At 29.4% G+C, this 23,023-nt stretch overlaps 1 protein-coding gene across 4 annotated transcripts in view; it reads left to right on the top strand.

Annotated features, from left to right (window-relative positions):
- Window positions 1-17,301, top strand: part of LOC132945170 (organic cation transporter protein-like) — a 62,151-nt gene extending 44,850 nt beyond the window's left edge. For 3 of the 4 annotated variants that reach the window (XM_061014837.1, XM_061014838.1, XM_061014839.1), the window contains exons 3-13: window positions 10,733-11,007; window positions 11,705-11,872; window positions 11,937-12,040; window positions 12,829-12,983; window positions 13,057-13,225; window positions 13,286-13,415; window positions 13,916-14,105; window positions 14,342-14,470; window positions 14,545-14,729; window positions 14,800-14,933; window positions 15,022-17,299. In XM_061014837.1, the coding sequence (XP_060870820.1) occupies window positions 10,733-11,007; window positions 11,705-11,872; window positions 11,937-12,040; window positions 12,829-12,983; window positions 13,057-13,225; window positions 13,286-13,415; window positions 13,916-14,105; window positions 14,342-14,470; window positions 14,545-14,729; window positions 14,800-14,933; window positions 15,022-15,100 (1,718 nt within the window). In that variant the 3' untranslated portion in view covers window positions 15,101-17,299. Of the gene's footprint in view, window positions 1-10,732; window positions 11,008-11,704; window positions 11,873-11,936; window positions 12,041-12,828; window positions 12,984-13,056; window positions 13,226-13,285; window positions 13,416-13,915; window positions 14,106-14,341; window positions 14,471-14,544; window positions 14,730-14,799; window positions 14,934-15,021 lie in introns of all 4 variants that reach the window. The other variant, XM_061014841.1, reaches the window with a different exon arrangement.
- Window positions 17,302-23,023: the final 5,722 nt, after the last annotated feature.

The following is a 23,023-nucleotide window of genomic DNA, read 5'->3' as shown; positions in this document are numbered from 1 at the left end:
TGAATATTATTTTATGTTAAAATTATATTAGTACGTACCTAGTTTATAATAGTGATGTATTTTTAATTAAATTTAAATGAAAACAAAACGTTGTGTCTATATTTTGCTGCCTGTGACTATATATACAATGCAGAACACGGATGTTCGTCGAAATCGTCGACCATTATAATAATAACACTTAGTTAATAATTGTGAGTTAGACGTTATATAATATAAAATATTATTACTTGACAATTAAATACGCATTAAATAATTACGGGGAGACAAATACAAGGAAATTAGTAAAAACGCGTAATTCGTTGTTCAAACATTGAAAAATTAAAAAAGGAATTAACCTATAGGTAGGTACTCAACCTATAATAGCTAACTATAGGTATTCATTCCATTTTTAAACAACAGTAATAATAATAATAATAATATTTTTTATATGTATAGTTGTGTTAAATAATCCGTAACCAGTTTCTTCAAAATATATATGTCGTAAGCAATACGATACGAGGAAAGTGAATTTGTATTACTGTATAATTATTATTGTTCTGCGTGTCATCACGTAGTGAATTTATTGCATATACGACTGTGCATTTCGCGTTCGGAGCAGCTGTAAAGTATACGTTAGGTGCCTCCGATATAACATATTATAGTACTATTACATATACTAGACACACGTTTATCAGACACGATATTTTCCAAATCTGCAATACACCACGTACCATATAACTGCCGTCGCGATTTATTGTATATTGCACACCCCCGACCGACGATTTTGTTACATATTTTTTTTTCTCTTGTCACATTTTCGTCCCTCGAACCCGCGGCTTGTACGTACGCACACACGCGCGACAGTTGTGCCGTAGTCGCGTTCTATATAATAATATTATCTCGTATGTGTATCTGCAGTGTTCATAAGGTGGCAAAAGTCGAAGGACGTGACTAATTCTTTCTTTTTCTCCCTGCGCACTGCACGCACGTATGACGTGCTCACCCGCTATCCGCAGTCGTGTATCTGTCGGCGTGGAGTCGTGTTTCAAATCGGCAGAAAATGATACATTATTCGAAGCGAATTCGTATAAAATTATATTTAATATAATATAATAAACTAATAAATGATAATAATTCACCCAATGGTTTTATACGCTCAACGCGCGTTGTGTAATTCCACGATATACACATCGACCGTATAACTGGTTCCCGGCGATATGTCATATATAATAATATAATATATATCATAACATGCATTTGTTTTTTCTTTATTTTAAAATGTATATATTATGCATGCGTGTATGTATGTACTATGTATGTACAGTCTTTAACGCGGAAATGTAAATGATTTTATAAATGAAACGAGAAATGAAATTAGACTTTGAATAAAAAAACATCTTTGAAGGTAAACAAAATATTGAATTGAATTCAAAAATGTAAATTATTGATAAAATATTCCAAGTATAGCTATTTAATTTACTACCTATACTTTATAATCTGCAAATATACGAACCGATAGTATTACTCTCTACTATCCAACATTTCTGGAAGTAAACATATCGTTTAATTCATTGTAGCTTCTGTATTAAAGATAATATTACTATCTTATGCACTCGAATATGTTGTGATTTATTAGTAAACTACTAACAAGTATGATTAGGTACGTCCTACGGTAGTTTTTGTAGGTCTAAACTCAAATTTCATTAAAACTGTTATCGCCTTGACATTATAATTAAAAAATATTCAACAGGTTTGTTGTGATATCACTCATGATGACTATGACGTTATGATCTAAACAGAATTTTCATTGAAAAACGGTAGTCATATTTCAAACCGGGTTTTTTTTACGAGTGATGTGGCTTTACATTATGAACTTTTAATCGTTGATGAAAATGTTCAAAGGATTGAAACGTGTGGTTTATATAGTTATAGTATATGTGGTTTATAATAGCGATTGCAGTTTAAAACTTAACAAAATCTAATAATACAATATACTTATAGCGTTTTGCGTTTACCAAGTGTAATATACGATATTATAATGATATATACAAGTGTTTTATCCTGCGACCCGATCGTATTCTACCGCGATAATTGTGTATTGTTACTCCGACTACGAAGGCGTTTTGTTGATTTACATCTAGACAATTTAGTATACCTAGGTATAGCTGATTATCGTTAATGAAATGTCTCTCACTCTCTTAGCGTTTCACGTGAATCAAAACTATCACTTCGCCGGTTTAAAGGGAAATAGAACCATATGATTCCTACAAATATAATATAGATATCTATTGTAACTATATTTCTCCAACGAGATGACGTCCTATAGTGATTCCATAATATTGTACCAGGTGGGCACATTAGTGCTAGATTCGATATTGTAAACCGACACCAATCATAATTAAGTTTTTGGATTACGAAATTATCAGATATCGTGCTAACAATGGGAAATTAAGTAGGTATGTTAGGAGATGTTGTCGCTGGGTGTAGGGAAACTATTTAAACACAAATTACTTTTTTGAATACCAGTTTAATAGGTATACCAATTATAGATATTTTTTACCCTTTTGAATGTACAATGTTCAAGAACCTTATCGGATATTTTGCAAATAACTATATAGTAACGTTACCGGAAATTAACGTACCACGGTTTCTTGTACATTATTAAAGATTTAAAATATATGTTTATGATTTTTCAATTACTATTTATTAACATTTTTTTAACTGCGTGTGCTATAATCCATGTAATGCTTATGGATTAATTGTCTTCTGTGAAGGTAAGCTGGAATTGCATTTATTTCAGTTCTAATTTAATTTACCTATACCATTAAATACCACAGTTTTAGAAGTTTCAGATAATTTAAAATTTTTGATAAATAATTCTCAATTAATTACCTATTTTAAATGTTATATGAATGAAAATATAATATATTATTTATCATGAAATAAATAACGTTTATTATGGATTATAAAATATTTATCATATTTCATGGACGTGGGATATATTATAATATTACACATTTTCGAGAATATTATTCATAATTAACCAGTTCGGATCAAAATTATCATTAAGTAACTTAGCTCAGACGGGTTACTTAAACATTAAAATAAAGTATTGTAAATTAAAACAACGAAATACACCAAATACAACTCACAAAATAAATAAATCAAATTATTAAAAAAAGTTGTTTACTATATTTCAGTACCTATTACATCTTAAAAATATGTTCAATAAATATTTAGGTAGGTAGTTATAGTGTATTATGTATGCGGTTTTGGGTATATTATATTTTATATGGGCCACAGGGACAATTATGTATCTCACGGATACACGGGAAAGCATCATAAGTCATTACTCATTATATGACTTACATTTATGTAATCGTAATGGTTATTTATAGTGATTTAAAATTCAAATTCCTTGACTGAAAATGTTTCAAATAAGTTTCATCGCTTGATTATATTATATTAGTTTTTTCATTATAATTAAACTTATCTTAACTTCTCATCCACAATTTAATGCATTGTAATTTATGGACAACTTTATATTACCTACGTAATATTTAAAATGTTCGTAGTTCTATATGTTACGTAAAAAATATTTTATTTTTATTTTATTTTTTGAGCTTAATGCAATTTATTTTAACACATTAAACTCATAGTTAGGTAAACACGTAGGTATATGTACAAGAAAAAATTATAGACTTTTAGTCAGTAATATATATTTTTTTAAATTTAATACTGTCATTATTTTATTTTTGAATTGAATTTTTCTAAACCTTCGTATTTTTAAATACAATTTTATTATACATTTACTATTTTCGTAGTTATCTACGACCAATCTTGATTGACGTACACGCATACTTGCTTAGTATGGGTACATGCATGTTATTTTATTCTTCACGAATAATCAAACAATAACTGAATGGATCATTTCATTATTAATATTCTAGTATAATATTTTATATTATACTAACAAATTGATGCATTTTAGAGATAAATTGAAATTGTTTATTGTTTAAAAAATATCGTTTCATGTTTCAGAAATATATAACTATTTGCATATATATAACTATTATACAACGAAAGTTATTTCAGATTGGTTTGTATATTATTTCCAAATTAATATTTAAATAGGTATCAAAGTTAATTTATTTTTATAATTTATCAAAATAAATTATAATTTATGATCCATATTTTTGTAATATATATTTAAATTTCAATAGTAAGTAACATTTTGAGTTTTTTTATTTAAAATGCAACAACTTAATCTCGTAATAATCTCGGATCTGTGAGTAATAACAAATATTTACAACGAGGCTTATTAATAAATAATTGCGATCGAATCATTTGATAACTATATAGCTTCAGTATTTATGTTGACATGTTAGTTTATTAACTTTGGTTAAATTTAATTTTGATATCTTATTTCGAAATGACCTTATATCTAATGATACATTTTCTTAGTTATTACCTAGTTACCTACGCTTGTCGCATACGTTAATCTTGGTTTAGTGAATGTAAAACATTCAGCTATAAATATACAGTAGGTATAGGTTACCTATTGTTAATGATTTATAATAATATAAGAAGAGTGTTACAACTTATTCTATTAGTTAGCCTTTGTTATATTATAATTTATAACGATCCTTCGTAAAATGTATTAAAAATATTTTTTTTTTTTTATTGATATAAGTATATATTTAAACATTTAATACTTTGATTGATAGCAAAATATAATTATATGTTTAGTAAAGATTTATTCATATGCGTCACATATTTAATTAATTATGTATTACTTTTTTAATTTAATAAATAGCATCTTTATTCTTATTTAAATATGAACTATTATGCATTAATTAATATAGACACGCCATGCAGTTTAAAAGTTGAAACCACATAAATTAAGTTTTCAGTTGCTGATTATTGTTTAGTATAATACAACACCCGCGTTTCATTCTTTAAACATCAGCTGAAAAAAGACTCAAGTCTACGATAAGTTATTGTTTACTTCTAAACTAAAAGAAAGAGAAAACATATATTTAAAAAATTATTATAATTTTTCTTAAATATATCTTCTACCTACATATAATAGGTGTAAAAAAGAAATACAATCTAAATTCTATGAAAATCACCTTTGTGGTGAAAAGCAGCCCCCCCCCTTCCCAATTGAATGTTGCTCGTTGACATTGAAATATGTTCAACAACAATACTGTACAATAGAAAGTATTAATTTTGCTTAATGAACGGATCGTGGGTTTTGTTTCAATGGGTTGACAGCCTCGGCGTATTGTTTGCACGACGAAGACGGTCTCTGCTCGGCATTGTCCATACGATAGTCCCGCGCGCGGTTTAGCGTTTAATATAAATATATACATAATAACATAATATTGTATTATAACACGAACGCCGTACATTAATACCTATGTATAATATATTTTAATCTCTACTGCGCCAATTGAAATCCGGAATTATTACGTTCGTTCAGAATTCGCGTCGTTTAACGTCTTTTAAACTACGCGGATATAACAGTTAACGCCAATAATAGACTAGGACGACAATAATATAACGAAACGGTGACCTATACTGGACTTTTTTTTTTTTTTTTGATTATTTTTTTAGCACTTCCACGCTACGATTTCGCGACAATTTAACAGTTTCGCATTGGTATTAGTAAATCTATAAACGACCCGTTGCGTGTTATCGCAGCACGTTAAACGTTTACCGTCAAACATACGATACAGAATCTGTGTGTACATATCATGGTGTGTGCGTGCCAAACTTATAAAACGTCAAAACCATAAACAGTTAGGGTCATGTTTAAGTCGAAAACAACTTGCACAGATAGTAATATTATTATGGCTGCGAGTTGACAACGTACAATTAAGGGCTTGCCGGAAAGTCGTGCTGACAATTTGGCATAATACCACTCTGCTGCAGCAGAAAGTGCATTCAAACGGTATCGAATAGCTGCTCTTATATGAGTAGGTTATTCATGCGAATTTATTTTTGTGGGAAGCTTTGTTGAATTTTCTCGAATAATATTTTACTCGTTCGCTGTGTTGTATACAAACGAAAGTAAAACCCTAAACAAACTCAAAGAGAACGTCGTCGTCATCGTCACCGCCGCCGTCGGTTTCTAACGTCAACCTCAACGTATTCATTGACATTTTCGTCGGAAAATGTCTATCTAGTCGGTCTATATTATGTTTATAAATTCTTCATTTTATACATCTTATTTTTAAAATATATGCTTTATCTAAAATATGAAAGTACATTTTCAATTATATGAATTGGGTAAAATATCACCAGTTTATACCTTTATATTTGTTTGAAAATCATGTTTATTTTACTAGATAGCTACACACACAAATAATAACATTTTGGATATATATTTCAAAACATTTTAGTATCGTTTATATAGGTAAAAACTGTTGTTTAATTAGACAGTTCAATGTCGAACGAGAAATTTCGTTAGAATACAATACATTTAAATACTAAAACCTAGTCTAAAAGTACTTGAAAAAATTAATATATGAAAAATATATATATGCTTGTTGGGGATTTATATTTAAACTTCCAATTTTTTTATTCATTAAACATTTTTATTCAGCCACAACATGATTTTAGAGATAAAAATATTATATTTCACTTGAAATTATTCATAACTGTTGGTATATAATAATATATTAAGTCACGATTTATAAATTTCAACTAACAATTAAGTCTGATTAATAATAACTTTGAAGACACGTGGCGTCGTAGCTTTATCGTATTTTTACTAATTATAGACCGAAAAAGATAAACATAATGATTACTATAGGTATTTAAATTATTTATGAGTAATAACGATATTTAAATCATCGATAGAGTATACAGTTAACACCACAACAGTAAGATATTCTTAATTTAAATATTTTCGACATAGATGTATTTATTAATAAAATAAATTTGCATTTTCTTCTAAAATTCTAAGAATTAAATTTAAAACAGCATTTGAAACAGGGGAGGGCCAAGGTTATCTACTGATGTATAATTACTAATTTGGTTAAGATAATAAGGCTTTAATGTTTTTTTTTTTTTATTATTATTATTATCGAAATTATTTGTTAACACGTAGGTAATTTGATCATCGAATATTATGGTAATTTCGAATTTCCAAAATTGGATAACAAATATTATATTTTTCTTGTACATTTCACGGTCTACGTATTGGTAAGCTACATAAAATGAACGGCCATGACTCTGAACAGTTTTCGCAACGGAATTTTCACTTATTTTTAGGAATACTGTAATGGGATTATCCTCGTCACAATTAAAGTGACAATTTTTATGATACGTAATTTGATAAAAATTGCGCATACGACATAATACCTATACATATTTTATCATTATATTATCTTATTTATATTTTTAATGTTATTTATTTTAGAATTATAACTGTGCTTGGGTAGTTTCAGCCACTATGTGATATTTTTTAAAATACATTTTCAACAGGTATACGCTCCAGCGATTAACCGTAGCCCATAGGGGGCCCCAAGTGGTAACGTTTTTAATGAATTTAATAGCTTGAAAACAACTAAATTTTATTGTTTCAAAAATATGCTATTGTATAGTATTATTAGTAGATACGTCAAATTATATAAAAAAAAATTACAGAATAATTGACTGAGAAATCGAGTTTACCTAGCATGTCAAATAGATTACTCGGTTGATATACATATCTATTACCTTTAGAAACTTACTGAAATTCTTGCAACGCAGAAACACGCAAAATCACCGAATTGGTGGTTTGCTTTACTCCGATACCCATAAAAAATTCACTCGTTACGTTATTGATAAGACGTTTATCTGTAGTTTTGCCGAATTTTCACGTAGGCATCATATTATTTTAGTATTGCCAAAAATAATTTACAATGTTACGTGTCTGTAGATTACGTTTAATGTTTGTGACACTATCTCTATAATTTACTTAAAATAGGACCTTAAAATAGATTTGTTTTTCTATTTGTGCAAGATTGAGGTAGACGACCTACACAATATGGAATCTCTAAACACCCGAATGTCGTTTGAAACACGTCCCGTATCACAGTACGCATTACTATCTTAAGTCATAACCGATAATTTAAGTTTAATTTTTTTCAATTATATAACTTCTTAATTCAAACTCACTCTGACTTAATATTACGTTTTCCTTTAACCTAATAACTAATAAGTAAATAAGCAAAAATAAATAAATAATCGACGATTTTGCATTTATATTTAATAGCATATCTATTTAAAAATTTTGTTTATATTATAAAATAATGCTTTGCTGTGATGACTGATAACGGACGTTCGGATAAAATAATATAAACCAAAACAACGGTTACGTTTACATAGTAATAAATGTTAAGAACGTCCAACGTTTGAAATTTGATAAACGATCGACTGCGTTGATGTAACATTGTTATACGCGACCACTGCTCCGATCATCAAATCAATAGGTATACCACTAAATCGTGTACGAGAACTCTGTCGGTATATTATTATCTTCATTATAATGTATCTAATGTAACATTATGATAGGTAATGATATGATACAGATGATTCGGTGCACGGGCACGATAATGTCTATTAAAATTCTAAGAGTCTGGGTACCGCGAGTGCGTATAAAACATTATATGTTCATCGTTTAAAATTTGTTAAACGATGGACTGCGTCGATGTAATATGATATTATAATCGTACGAGCGCTAAACATCAAAATCAATAGGTACCCACTATTACCATGTACGATGAGAACGCTGCCGGTATATTTTATATTTTTTTATTATTGCCATCATAACAGGTATAGCTGTTATAATGTAACATTATAATGATAATGATATGATATAATATGATATCGACGGGACAAGGGGATACGCGCACGACAATAATGTTCATTCGAGGTGCGTCTGGGTACCGCGAGTGCGGTAGGTACCAGCTATTATATACCTGACGTACCCGACATAGCATACCTGTACCTACGGGCCGCTGGAACCGCCGCAGCGCACAGACGGCGGATCGTCGTGGCCGGCATCGGCTATTTAGCAGCGGTGTGCCGCGTCGGCAAACGGATTCGTTTGATAGGTTTTAACATTCGAACGCGGTATGGAGGTCGACAGAGATGTAATCAATTTATAATAATAATATTGCGTATGCAGCATGTGCGATATAGCATGCCCCCGCGCACTGCGACGATCGTATATCCGACGACGTAGGTATAATATACGCACCGTAATATACGATCGTCGGCCAATATCCTTGGCACGGCGATAATATAATGTGTACGACTATTATAATATGTATATCATAATATATTATATTATAGGTACTTATGTCTTATATATATTACTATTAAACGACGAACAATCGCCGCCGCGCCGATGAGCCTTTCCCCGCGGAGAATACCGCGTTTATCCGTTCACGATCCGCCGCGCGACGACGGCGGCAGACCGAGTGCCCGCGGGTAACCGTTCACACCCCCTCCCCGTACACGGTGGGGTAGTTTGAGACGAATAATTATATCATACAACAGTCGAGTGTCGATAGCTCGGTAACCTCGAATTTTTATCTCGCCCCCTTGAAGTGTTTTTGAGTCGAGTCTGAGGTATACGAATACACGGTCGAATTTATTTTTATTCCCTTCGCAGAAATTCGAGTTGTCGAGACTCGACTGCATACAGTTTTTCCATACGTTTTTGATACAATTTACATGTATATACGCTCAACAGTCGAATCATATTGTTATATTGTCGCGTTAGGGGAGGCACGTCCTGCAGCAGTTATATGACAGGTCGTTTGCATACTTACGTCACGGGGTAGTTCTGCAATAATGGACGACGGCCTTCGGTTTCGTATAATCTGCAATAATATTATACAGTGTCTGGCCACAGTGGCCGCCGCGCGCGCACAATGAGTGCAACGAGTGCAAACGGGATCTAACCGGCTAACCAGTAACCGTATACCGCAATGCCAGCGGAAGTATATTCGCTTTTCGTTCCGTATCCTCCGGCTATGCATTCGCAGAAGGCCCCCGCCCCCCACCCTTATCGATGTATAACGATTTTCCAAACACACCACACACTCGGTGGCAATTCCACTCCGTTCAAGGACCATTAATAATGATATTGTTTCCGGCTGTTAATTAATAAATGCGGTTTGAAATGCGATCGAAGTATTGTAAAAACATATAATAATATGTTACCTATATGATATTATATTATAATCCGGATCGTTTGTTATTCGATGTGGCAACCTACACTAATATTGTTATTTATTGCCATTGCATTTTTTTTCCCCAATAAAACGTATGAGGTTCTACAGATTATTATTTGAATGAATTATCGCATTCAAAATCTACTGAACATGTACATACTAGTTTCAAGTCACGAATTATTCAACTGTCAACTTTGATGTTTTACATCGAATATTATTCGTACATTATGCTATTCGTTTTATACTCTATAATTAATAGCCTAATTGAAATTAATGATATCATTTATACATTGTTTTCGGTACTCATACCAGCTTTTTTGTATGTTTTAATATCCAATTATGTTTGCAATTTTAATATTATATTATAAGCTAATAAAAAAATATATATATACATATTGAAAACTTTTAAATATAATTTAAGAAAAATAAAATACGATGTCACTTCATTTCATTACTTTTATAGTTTTATTATGAAATTTTTAAATTATAATTTTGGCATTTATTTGTTTTTGTTTCAGGTAATGTTGGAGTATTTAAAGATGACAAACGAACGGAAAAGACACATGAAGATCCAGTTTCTATGGCCATCGGCGAATTCGGCCGATGGCAAGCTATGCTTACTTTAATTTTGTCCTTGTTAAATTTGCCTTGTACATGGCACATATTCGTACTAACGTTCCAGGGGGCAGATACGGACTTCTGGTGTACACCGCCGCCGGGTGTACTGAACCGGATATCCGTGGATGAATGGAAAAATTTAAGTGGTGTAATCCCCGAATCACCAACAAGCAATGTGAGTTACAAAGAAAATTGTAATATCGAGATACATTTATAATTGCGATTATTATAAATATATATAAATACATATATAATGTCAAATTAAACATAATATTGTTATTTGTTTTATCAATAATACCTAAAATAAGACTACAAATAAATTATGTTAATGGAAAAAAAGAACGAAACATTGGTATCTCTTTAAATTTAAATTTAAAACTACAACAATATTTTGGATTAATTATACTTAGTTTTGGAACAGCTTAGTATTGCGTTTTAGTCGTTTTAGATGATATATGTACTATTTTATTTTAGCGAGAAAGTTGAAACAGCGATGTTTGTAGTTTTAAGATCCTTGACTACGATGGTCGTTGAAATAAAACTATAAAAATACTTCAAAGTGATTATAATATAATATAATTCCATACAAGGTGTCAATTTTATGTCCGACGAATGTATTGTTATTTTATTTGTCAATATTGTTTTCAGTCGATTGATATTTTTTATTAATATAATTAATAACGTTTTTTTAACCAAACGGATTTACTTTTTCAATAATCTTTTTTAATATTACTACTTCAATAATTTGTAAACAACATATAAGATGCCTAACATAATATACGTGAAGGTGAACCCGATAAAATGTTTTTATTAAACTATATTGTTTTTTACTAACTTACGGAATTTTATAAATATTTTTATTTCATACATAGGTTTCAGTATACGATCCTTGTCATTATCGTGACTTCGACTACGAAAGTTTACTCGGTAAATTTAGTTACAAAGAATTACTTAAAAATAAAACAGATCAATATGAGCTTAAAACGTGTTCTTCGTGGCAGTTCAATACTACTGAATTCGGCGATACAATCACTTCCGAAGTAATTTTTATATTATTAAAAATAAATGAGCATTTTTTATTTATTATGATACTTGGATTTACAGTGGAACCTAGTTTGTGACAGAAAAGAATTAAAAAACTTTGCTGAGATGATGTTCTTGATGGGTGTTGCTTTTGGAGGTTTCTTCTCAGGACTCGTGTCAGACAGGTAAGTCAAATTTTGACAAGTTTAAAACATTAACAAGCGAACAACTATTCATAATATGATAATCTTTTCACAAAAAGGGTATGAACTTTTAAACAGATTACGAAAATTATTTAGATGAACAGTAAAATCTTATTATTAAACATTGGTAACGAAATTTGTTAAAATATGTGCATATACACTGTTTATGTAAAGCTTGAACATGTGAAATGTGCAGTGTTATAATATTCTGTTTAATTTATTCATTTAAAGTGATGTTAGTTTATACTGTAGTAATATTATTATTTAATAAAGAGTAACATATAATGTGCTTTTGTAGATATTAATAGTTTACTAGCGTATACCTACCTACATAAATAACGTAAGAAAAAATAGAAACGACCAACATAATAAAGGAAAGTTCAAAATGTTATATCATTTCCTCTATTTTTTTTTTCATTTCCTTTTATTTTCAACCATTATATAATTTAATATCTTTATTATCTGTTCCGGAGTTTGTACAATTCGTTTAAACAGCACGTATACCCGAATACGTAGGTATTATTGTTAATACTCGTAATTGTAGAAAATATAAATTAGATTTTCGGTAAATTCATTATATAGTTACATGTTTTTTTTCCTTTGGAGATTTAAAGGGGATCATTTATTGAAAGAACATCGCAATATGTTGTTAAATTGGCTTAAAATATCTAAATTTAATTAAAACATTTTGCTTGATTTATTTAGATACCAACAAACTACCTAACGAATATTATGTATACTTTTATAATATAATAATTTTATGATTGTAGATTTGGTAGAAAGAAGACGTTGATGGCTTCCTTAATCATGCAGTTGGCTCTTGGCATTTTAGTCGCTATTTGTCCTTGGTTTGAATTCTATCTGGTATTGAGATTTATTTTGGGATTTGTTTGTGTGAGCATCGTCTTTAGTGGTTTTGTGTTGTGTAAGTATTCCACATACCATTATAATATTATTTTCAACGGTGTTGATTTGATGACGGTTTTTGTTCTATATAGGCATGGAACTGGTCGGTGGTAAGTGGTTGACAATCGCTGGAGTTCTTTACTTGCTCCCGGTTCCGATGAGTTACATTATAATATCCGGAATCGCATACATATGCAGAGGATGGAGGTTACTGCAGTGGTGTGTCACTTTACCCGCCGTATTTTTCTTGGTTTTGCATTGGTAAGACATTCAAATATCGAGATATTGCGGACACATTTTTTTATTCATACGGATTATTAGGTTTGTTCCCGAATCGCCAAGATGGTTATTGGCCATGGGCAGAGTGGATGAGACTATGGAAGTTCTGGAAAAGGCCTCTAAAATCAATAAGCACCCCTTGCCAGTGAATATGGACAAAATTCTTAAACAAGTAAATTAAAAATTAAAATTACATTATAACACTTTTTAATTTTTTGGCGGAAAATGTATAAATTACTTTTTTTAATTCAACGTATAATATGCTATTGTGTTTAGTGCGATCAATGTAAAATATGTTAAGTACACAGTACTTTATGTTAATGTTATTATTTGTCGCAGTAAAATTATTTATATTAAGTATATATATAATATATATGTCATGAGTCATATTTTGGTTTTACTAAAATAGGTTATCTTAATAGTAGGTCGTATATTGATGACTTCACTGGAACGATATAAGAATCGTTGTGTAATGTGGAGGCCAAACTCAAGTTACTTGACTCATATCTTAATATTAATAACTGATTAATTATAAATAAACAACATAAATATTAAAATAACCATTTTTTTATTTTAGTATCACTCATTTATTACTTATATAAACTATACCTATAGTTAGTTTATACTTGTTGAATATATTGTTTTTCTAATCTAATGTTTATTTTGTTTCAGAGTATAAACAAATTCGAAATTAATGGCAAACCTAAAGTACGAGTTTCAGATTTGTTTCGTACCAAAAATATTAGAAAGATATCCCTTGTTTTATACATACTTTGGTTCAGTCTTTACTTAGTATACTATGGGCTTGTACTTAATCTGTCTAACATCGGTGGAAATATATACATTAACACTATAATATCAGGTAATTTTCATAACAAAATAGTATATTTATTTTATCTTTTAAATTTAAAATACCTAATAAATATGTCAACGAAATTTCCCCTTATATTTTATTAATTATAAATCGACTGCGTTGATAAGGTGTATAATTATTTAAATGTATGGTAATTAATTAAATATATGCAAATATACAATAAAAAATAACCAAGTTTAAGTGTTCTCACTAAAAATATTATTCAATATTGAATTTGAATTTAGGTTTGGTCGAAATTCCAGCAATATTGATTAGTGTGGTAATATTGCTCAAAATGGGTCGAAGAATTCCATTGTGCCTTACCATGGTAGCTGGAGGAATTGCGTGTTTGCTAACTACGATTCTACCAGCAGGTATTTAGATATTTTACTTTTTGAAATTTTACTCGTTACACCTTTTAAAATATATCTAATAATAATTTAATTAGATACGGATGAGTGGATATCGCTATCTTTGGTGATGGCTGGCAAATTTTCCGTGTCGTCGTCAAACGTTATTATGCCTCTCTACACAGCCGAATTGTTCCCAACTGTCATAAGGAATTTAGGCGTGGGAACTTCAAATATACCAGCAGGAATTGCACTTATTATGGTGCCATACCTTTGGAACTTAGTGAGTCCAGTGAATATATTTTCTCTTAAAATTTAAATTGTATTCTTATTTTTTTAAACGTCTGTTACAGTCTCCGTTGAGCAAAGTCTTACCGTTATTGGTACTGGGAACAGTCAGTGTCATTGGTGGCTTGTCTGTACTTATGTTACCAGAAACAGGCAGTTATCTTTCTGATACATTAGAAGAAGTAGAGGATTGTATTAGGTAAGTAACAAAAAAAAAAACAAATTTACTAAGTAATTATTTTTGTCATTTTGTCATTTTTATCATCGTTGTTCGTGTTTTATTTCAGCACATCAAATAATACACAGAAAAAATATATCGATACAATAAGTAGTAACGTACAAAGTTCGCCATCCGAGAAAGAATAATTCTTCATAATAGACATTATACGGTTTATTATTTGTTTATTAATTTGTCTTCCTAATCGTTTTATTACGTTTTGATAAGTATTTTAAAAACATATTTTTTTTATTCATTCTGCATATTTCTGTGATAATTATCTAAAATTATAGTTGATCAATAAGTCAACGAAAGTACTACACCGATAGTCTATATTATGTTAATATAGTTTTATAAAAAAGTAAATAGAATTAAGTAAGTTCTTGTAAAAAACTGAACTGACTTTGTCAATTTTTTTTTTTTTACAAATTATTGCCTGTGGATAATATAAAATACATTGTTATCCATAGGCACTTGTTATATAAGTATAGTTATATCTTTATTTGTATTAAATATTATAAAATGTATATATTTTAACGATTAAATTCATATAGTATTATGTATTATGTATATGTATATTCTATATTAATAAGAAAAAAAAAATATTAACTTTAATCATAATATTTAAAGATAGATAAATAATATGTTGTTATTTTTTTTTTTGTTAACCTTAAACTACGCGAAAAGTATTAAAATAATGGATTTTATTGATTTATAAAAACTTGTATTATATAAACTTATAATATGATATCGGAATAATTGACCAAGACTTAATATAAATATATTTAAATAATGCTGATTATATTTTGATTTCTTGTAATGTCCTATAGGCTATAGTAAGTAATACCTACTGCGTTTTAATTTTCAAAATCTTACCAAGTATTTACGACAACAAATAAAGATAAACATGTAAGACACCTACCTACTATGTAAGTGCAGAATAGTGGGTCATAATTGTATATCTAATTGAATAGGTCGGTTCTTGGAATTCGAATATAATATATTTTCATTTCAACCTTCGGGTACCTTCGTATAAACATATTGTAAGGGAAATAAGACTTATTTATAATTTAATCAGTCCAAGTTTGTTGAAAGTTGTTAGGAATAACATCTAAAGAATGAAAAACGAGGAATCTAAACAGGTTTTCATTATATTTTTTATCGCCTTTTAAAACGATCAGAAGACGGAAAAATAGATATTTTTAGGAGGAAAAATTGCCTGATTGAATTCCACTTGAGTTGCTTTTTGTTTACAGTTTTTTATTCATTTGAAAACAATATTAAATTAACGATTAACAGTTAATATTATATTAAATTGGTTTCGATTATATTTATTTAATATATAATATATTTTTTATTTATTGGCTGTCATAAAAACTCCCATTTATTAAAGCATCACCACATAACATACATTATATTTTAACACGTTTAGATTCACAATTTGGTTTTGTTGGTTTGAAAATTCGTGCGTGTTTTTTACAGTAGGTTTTCTGGTCCAGACACAGGTTACTTAGCAAGTATTGGATAAATGTTAAGTTTTATTTTGGCTTCTTGCCACCTGATGCCTATATATTCGTTGTATCATTAGTTAGTCAGTGTATGTGTCTATTGACATAAATCTATTTACAATTTTGTGAATTATCTTTTACGATAAGTTTTTGAATTCAGATTTTAGTCAAGTATGATGTGGTGCGTGAATCATAGAGAATACAATGTACCTGAGCAATACCTACTCAAAATTGGTACTCAGAATGCAGTTTTGGACTAGCTAGTAATATTCACTACGTCTTATCCGTTATTATTTGGCGTGTTCTATAAACATCATTTAATCTTGAAAACAAAAAGTCAAAGTTATTACCCTAGTGTAAACTTAAGTGGCTATTAAGAATACGATATATAGGACATTTTTATTTTGGTTTTATGGCCTTTTATAGCGAAGCTCTTTAAGAGGGTCTGTTGTCAAATTGCCGAGAATACCGTATTATTTACTGCTGCTGGGACAGAAAGAAAAATAAAACCTACTCCCTCCTCCTTCCACGTCGTAGTCTGACAAGCCTAAATAAAAAAGTGCTCTCACTGGACTCGCAGAAACGTATGATTAAAAACAACATTTCGCTCTCGCACAAATCAAATTTAGACGAGCCGTAAGGCTAAATACCTGCAATATTATAAAATTAAATTCTGTATGTTATCTCAAGAGTTAAATTCGTTATGGGTACCTACATGATTGATTGATTATATAATTTGTGTAGGTACTTAATTAATTATAATTAATTATCTAATTGTACATTTTTTCGATGATTTATTTTTATTTTTATAATTTATAATTTATTTCTATAGTGTCTAATTATAATATAATATATATTATTAAATGTAGTTAATTATTTTTTAAGATACGCGGTGTTGTAAAATCATTAATGTCCTTAGGGATTTTACAAAAAATACATTTTTAAAATATTTATCTGACGTATATATAATATTTAAAATAATTATAATATTCTAATTTAAATTTAAAATTACAATTTAGCTATAAACTTGTATTCAAAGTGGGCGCGGGTAGGTACTACAACTATATGTATCGTATAGTCGTTATGCGCTGAAGTAAATTTGTTATAATCTATAAACAGTGCGAATATCGGTATAATTTCTTCTGTAAGCTTATATTTATTTATATTCACGACTCCCATTTCAACCACGGACATATTAGAATAAATAAATAAGATATTTATATAAATATAGTATACGATCATGTTTAAGATTACGATTATGTTAATTAGTGTGTACATTATTGTGCGCATTCATTTAACTACATTATGCGCCCTGTACAACATAAAATTAAAAAGTCAACAGGATCAGGGACCAAGAGTTTCTAACTTATTTCATTTCGCTTAGCACGGGATTGTATAGCCATACATTTTATTTTTTATTAAGCACAGTGATGAATAATCGCATTTAAAAACGATTCTGAATGGAGCTTGTTTTACAATAATAGCGTAAGCTTGTCATAATAGGATGCTTTTAAACTTTAAGTTTCTTATAAAATGTAAATTTTAAAACATTTTATTATGTCTATGTTACTTATATAGTTATGTTAAATAATCAGTAATTATTTTAACTTTTAAGACCTTACGATTATTATATCTTTTTAAATTTCTATAAATCAATCGATTTTATTTTATGAAAAAACTCGTAGATATTTATAATTTTCTTTTGTTCTTATAATTTATCAAAAGTTTTTCCTTAAACTTTTAAAAATGAACTCCTTAAAGTGCACTGATTCTCTCTAAATTAACAGTAAAATATATATTATACAATGGACGGAAAAAAAATATCAGTGTTAAGCCAATTCGTTACTCGCTCCACTTATGATTTTGTAAATTGTATAGTTTAATGTGTAAGACATGTTCGCATACCTATACTGTTTAACTAACAATAATTATCCAAATGTAATGATTTACTATCCTAATTCCTAACCAAAAAATTTAAACACCATTTTAGACTTTGGATATAGATCGGGTTTTAGAAATAAAAATATAATGTCTATGTTCTGATACTAGCGATTAGTAACGAAGTATAATAATGGTTGTAGTCAATTCAATTTTGTTTAAATGTATGTCTATAATTAAAACACTCTCTTTCATATTTATTAAATTAATTTATAATATGCTAACACTGTTATTATTTTCATGTTTGCCAACAGTAAATTAAAGTATTGGTATATTTATAAATACGCTGACTGCAAGTAAATGCTGATTTGGTTGAATCGCTCAAGTAAATATACCGTCTGGAGATTCGAATAGAAATATGTTTTCCTAGACCTTATCTCGACCGGAAAAGTAAATTGCTTCTTGTGTATATAAGCAATGCACTACCTCAATGAACAAGCGGGGATAGTGTAGTGTGTTCAGTACCCATCTCATGTTGCTAAATTATGCAATGAAACGTGGATTGGAAAATCCGTGGTAAAACACTGTCAAAACTGTTTTGAATATTTTATGCGATTTCTATTTTATTTTTTCACCCTACCGCTTTTCTCTCTAGCTACTGAAAGAGAAGTGTGTCGAGGAGCCGTTCATTTTTGTTATTTCATGAAGGGCGACAACACGTGCTCGAGAACGACGAGTTTACAAAAAAAAGTGCCTACTACTCGGGGGGGTGAATGTTTAATGTGGAGAATATACCGCGTCGCAATGCCAAACCTGCTACTAGAACTGCCATTTCTTCTCTTTTGCCGCCCTCCCCTTTATCGCCCACACAAAAACGTCCTCGGCTAAACCTACATCAAAACTTCCGACCATGCACGTGCGTAAACTCGACAGCCAACGCTTCTCATGGCGTGATAAAAAAAAAAGAAAAGTTCTCTACCTACTATATTGTCTGCACTACGGGCCATAGACTTAAACTTATGAAGGATTTAAAATTTAATGAGCTCCGTCTGAAAATGACCTACATATTATATATTGAATTCAGTAGGTATAAGGTACACCAATTATAGTTCTGCTGCATTGTCTTATTCGTTACTTATTATTTGTAATATATAATATTTAAAGATCCTTTGATTGGTGTCGAAGAGTTACGCATATTATAATATTTATTAACTATATAAATTAAAAATTGACTAGTGAAAATATTAATGATTTATCCAAAAACATAATTCTTCAATTGAAAACACTTATAGGTACGACTGTACGAGATAAGTGAATAGTGGCAGGGAAATATTTTATCCTGGCGAAAGACTTTATGGTTATAATATTCTACTCTAAAAAATACAAGATAAGAAATATAGTCAATTATTTGTGAAATATAAGATTACCAAGACGACGTATCTTTAAACTGTATGAATATATTATATAATATTTTTTACGGGTTAATGGAGATAAAATGGAAATCGATGATTGGTTTAAAGCACGACGATGAAGAAGTCAACTAATTTGGTAGGTTTATTACAAAATAATTAATATTAATTAAATCAAAAAGCATTGCTTTCAAACACTGGCTCTAACAAAATATATTGTATACAAAGTACGTGATATAGCACAAGACTAACTTGTTTAATATGTTAGACTAAATTTTACTTACAAAATTAATGGTAATCAATCAAAATATTATAGTAGCTTAACTTTGTAAGTTTCGTTGAATTTGGTTTATCTTCTATAGTGTTCAGTTGTAATACAATCAGCAACAGCATAGGTAGAGGTACAGCAGAAGTTGGCAAATGATCAACTTCCGAGTTTGTGAACTTTAGATAATCCAAGTTTTAATTGTTATGAGCGAAAAGTCATGTTCGCTAGTTTACAAATCATAATAATCAATTATATTAATGTTCCTTACATCTCTAATGTTAATGAGTTAATGAACTACAGCGGTAGGTATCTAAACTTAACATAATAATGTTGTTATTTAAACATAAACGTGCCTAATACAAAAATGGTTTGATACGTATTTCCATGCAAATATTCTTTGCGTTATACATTTCACACTAACCATATTTTTAAATTATTTTGTTTTTATTTTTTGACAAAAAGGATGCTTTTAAAGTTTTAATATAGGTATTGAATTAAAGTCAATGTACAAATTATAATTTTAATGCTACAAACATGTTCGCTTACTTTTTTTTACGAAGATTAGAAAAAAATATTAAAGTAAAATTTCCTTTTACGTAAGTTCTTGTCGTGGTTTATGCACTTATATTACAGATTAACTTCCTTATCAGAATTATAAGATAGTGTACAGGGATTTTGTGTAACCTATCATATGAGGTGATTTTGCGGGATCACGAAGGGCTTCACAAACAGTTTTTGATGTTTAACGAAACGAGAGAGCTTATAGTTATTTTTTTTTACTTTAGAGATAGAAAATCTTGTTATAAAAAGACTGTTATTTAAGATTATTATTGGTCCCTTGGAAGTCTTTTAAAATTGCGTCCATAAGTCGAGAAGTTAATGGAAGAAATGAATCCACAGGAAATAATCAAATAAACTAGGTAATTTTTTTTTTTTTTATGAAATTCAATTAATTTAATAATACCTTTTCTGGTTTACCTAGAAATTAGACCCCAGTTGCTATAAAATAAATATAAACTAAACTAACGCGTAATACATAATGCATTAGTTTATTATTACTTTCCCATAAATAACACAAAATATAATATAATATAAATATGTATCAGTATAATGTGATTAGATCTAGTCCGTTTCTTTCGATTTTTCGAAAAGCTCAAACTTCTATTTTAAAAATTTTATTTTAAATTTTAATACATTTTAAATACTCATTATTCTGAAGTAAAAGTATAATTATAAATACAATTGTGCGGATACCCAATTTCATGTACGCATATGAACGGTGTATTATCACTGTAGGTAGAATGCGTGATTATTAATAAGACGTATAATATTACACTTTTTCCAAAAAAAATATTTAAAAATGTCTATTATTGGTACGTTTGCGTGAGTTATCATATTTATTAAATATGGGAGGTATGTTATAGGTAGTGATGGTCCTGATCTTAATTATTTTACTAATGGTTACTCATCAGTCATCACACGTTATTGGAATATTGCCTATGTTGAACCTCTATAATAGTTTGTCGGTATTCAGCCTACAACTAATATGCAGTTTAACTATTTGTTTTAAAGTTAAATAGCATAAAAACTTAAATTTGTTTCAATAAACTTTGGATACGTAAATAAAAAAATTTTACATTTGTGTGAAAACAATGATTGTATTGAAAAAATACTGTAGTGACATTATACACAAATTTAGTTAAATTTATTTAAATTTGACATGATAATTTCAACTTAAACACGTAGGTATAATATTATAGTGTGTACAAATTATATTTTTAAAAATCTCATTATTAACTTACATAAGTAATTCAATTTATAATATAAAGAGAACTGTTAGATTATTGGAAAATACTAAACAACGTTGATTATGAAAAGAAAAGGCGGACCACATTCAAAAGTTGACATTCGAGACAATCGCGGTAACGCCAGTGTTTCAATACGGGTATTGTATCGGTCGTTGTCAACCTGCACTGAAGACGGGAGATCTACAATACACCGTATGTTGTACACAAAGGATATAACTGTATTGTTGTTCGACCCGATAATCCAATTACAAATGTCGATTCCAATTGGGTGCAGTGCTCTGCGTGTGCCGATGGATCGATGTACCGTCCCCTCGGTAGGCTCCTCTGCGAATGATCGGGGATTGTTTGGTTTTCGAGTTTTGGTGCCTTCCGAATTATGTACCTACAAAACATCACCCACCACGGTTAGGTTAGTATTTTCGATATCCAAAGGGGAACACACGATAACTACCTGTATTGAAATTTATTAGCTTTATTCGCATTTGCTTATCACATATACACGGTATAACGACGAAAATATAATCTATCCTTAACCCCGGCTGCCGGCTGGTATGTATGATGTACCTACACCGTGTTTCCATTAATACTCAAACGAACATTGATCATTATCTCTTACAATGGTTGTTGCCAAATGGACTATATTATTATAATATGTTATACAATGCGCAATACATTTGTGACCATTCAAATATTTTATTGTACTATTCATTTTTTCTACCTATATAGAACTAAAAGTTGAGTTATAATTTAAAAAAAACCCCTACATCAGAAATTCCTGATTATTGTTATTCAATATAAACAATAGTACTATGAGTATGTACTTACTTTTCACCTGACCCAATATTGAATAATAATAATAATGAAAAAAAAGGACAACGGTTATACGCCTAATTTAGTTTCTTGGCTGGAACTAAATAGTAATAATCAATATAAAGTTCTGAATGGTATCTGGATAAAGTTTTTTATTTAAATTCCTCGTAATTAAGAAACTGTTTATTTTATAAATTTTGTTTGAGACTTAAATAATTTTTATTCGAGTTGATAAATTCAAGGTTAACGCTTAAATATTATATAGAACATTAATATACTTGAAAATATTATATAGTTACAATTTAACAAATTCGTATTATAATTTTTAACACAAATTTGTTCAGTACCGTATTTTTGTTGCAATTTAACAACATAATAAAAATGTGGTAAT

The sequence above is a fragment of the Metopolophium dirhodum genome, chromosome 5 (genome assembly GCF_019925205.1).
Source record: "Metopolophium dirhodum isolate CAU chromosome 5, ASM1992520v1, whole genome shotgun sequence".
Classification (NCBI taxonomy): Eukaryota; Metazoa; Arthropoda; class Insecta; order Hemiptera; family Aphididae; genus Metopolophium; species Metopolophium dirhodum.
Note: the sequence above shows the minus strand (reverse complement) of the source record. Positions and strands in the feature narration are given on the sequence as shown.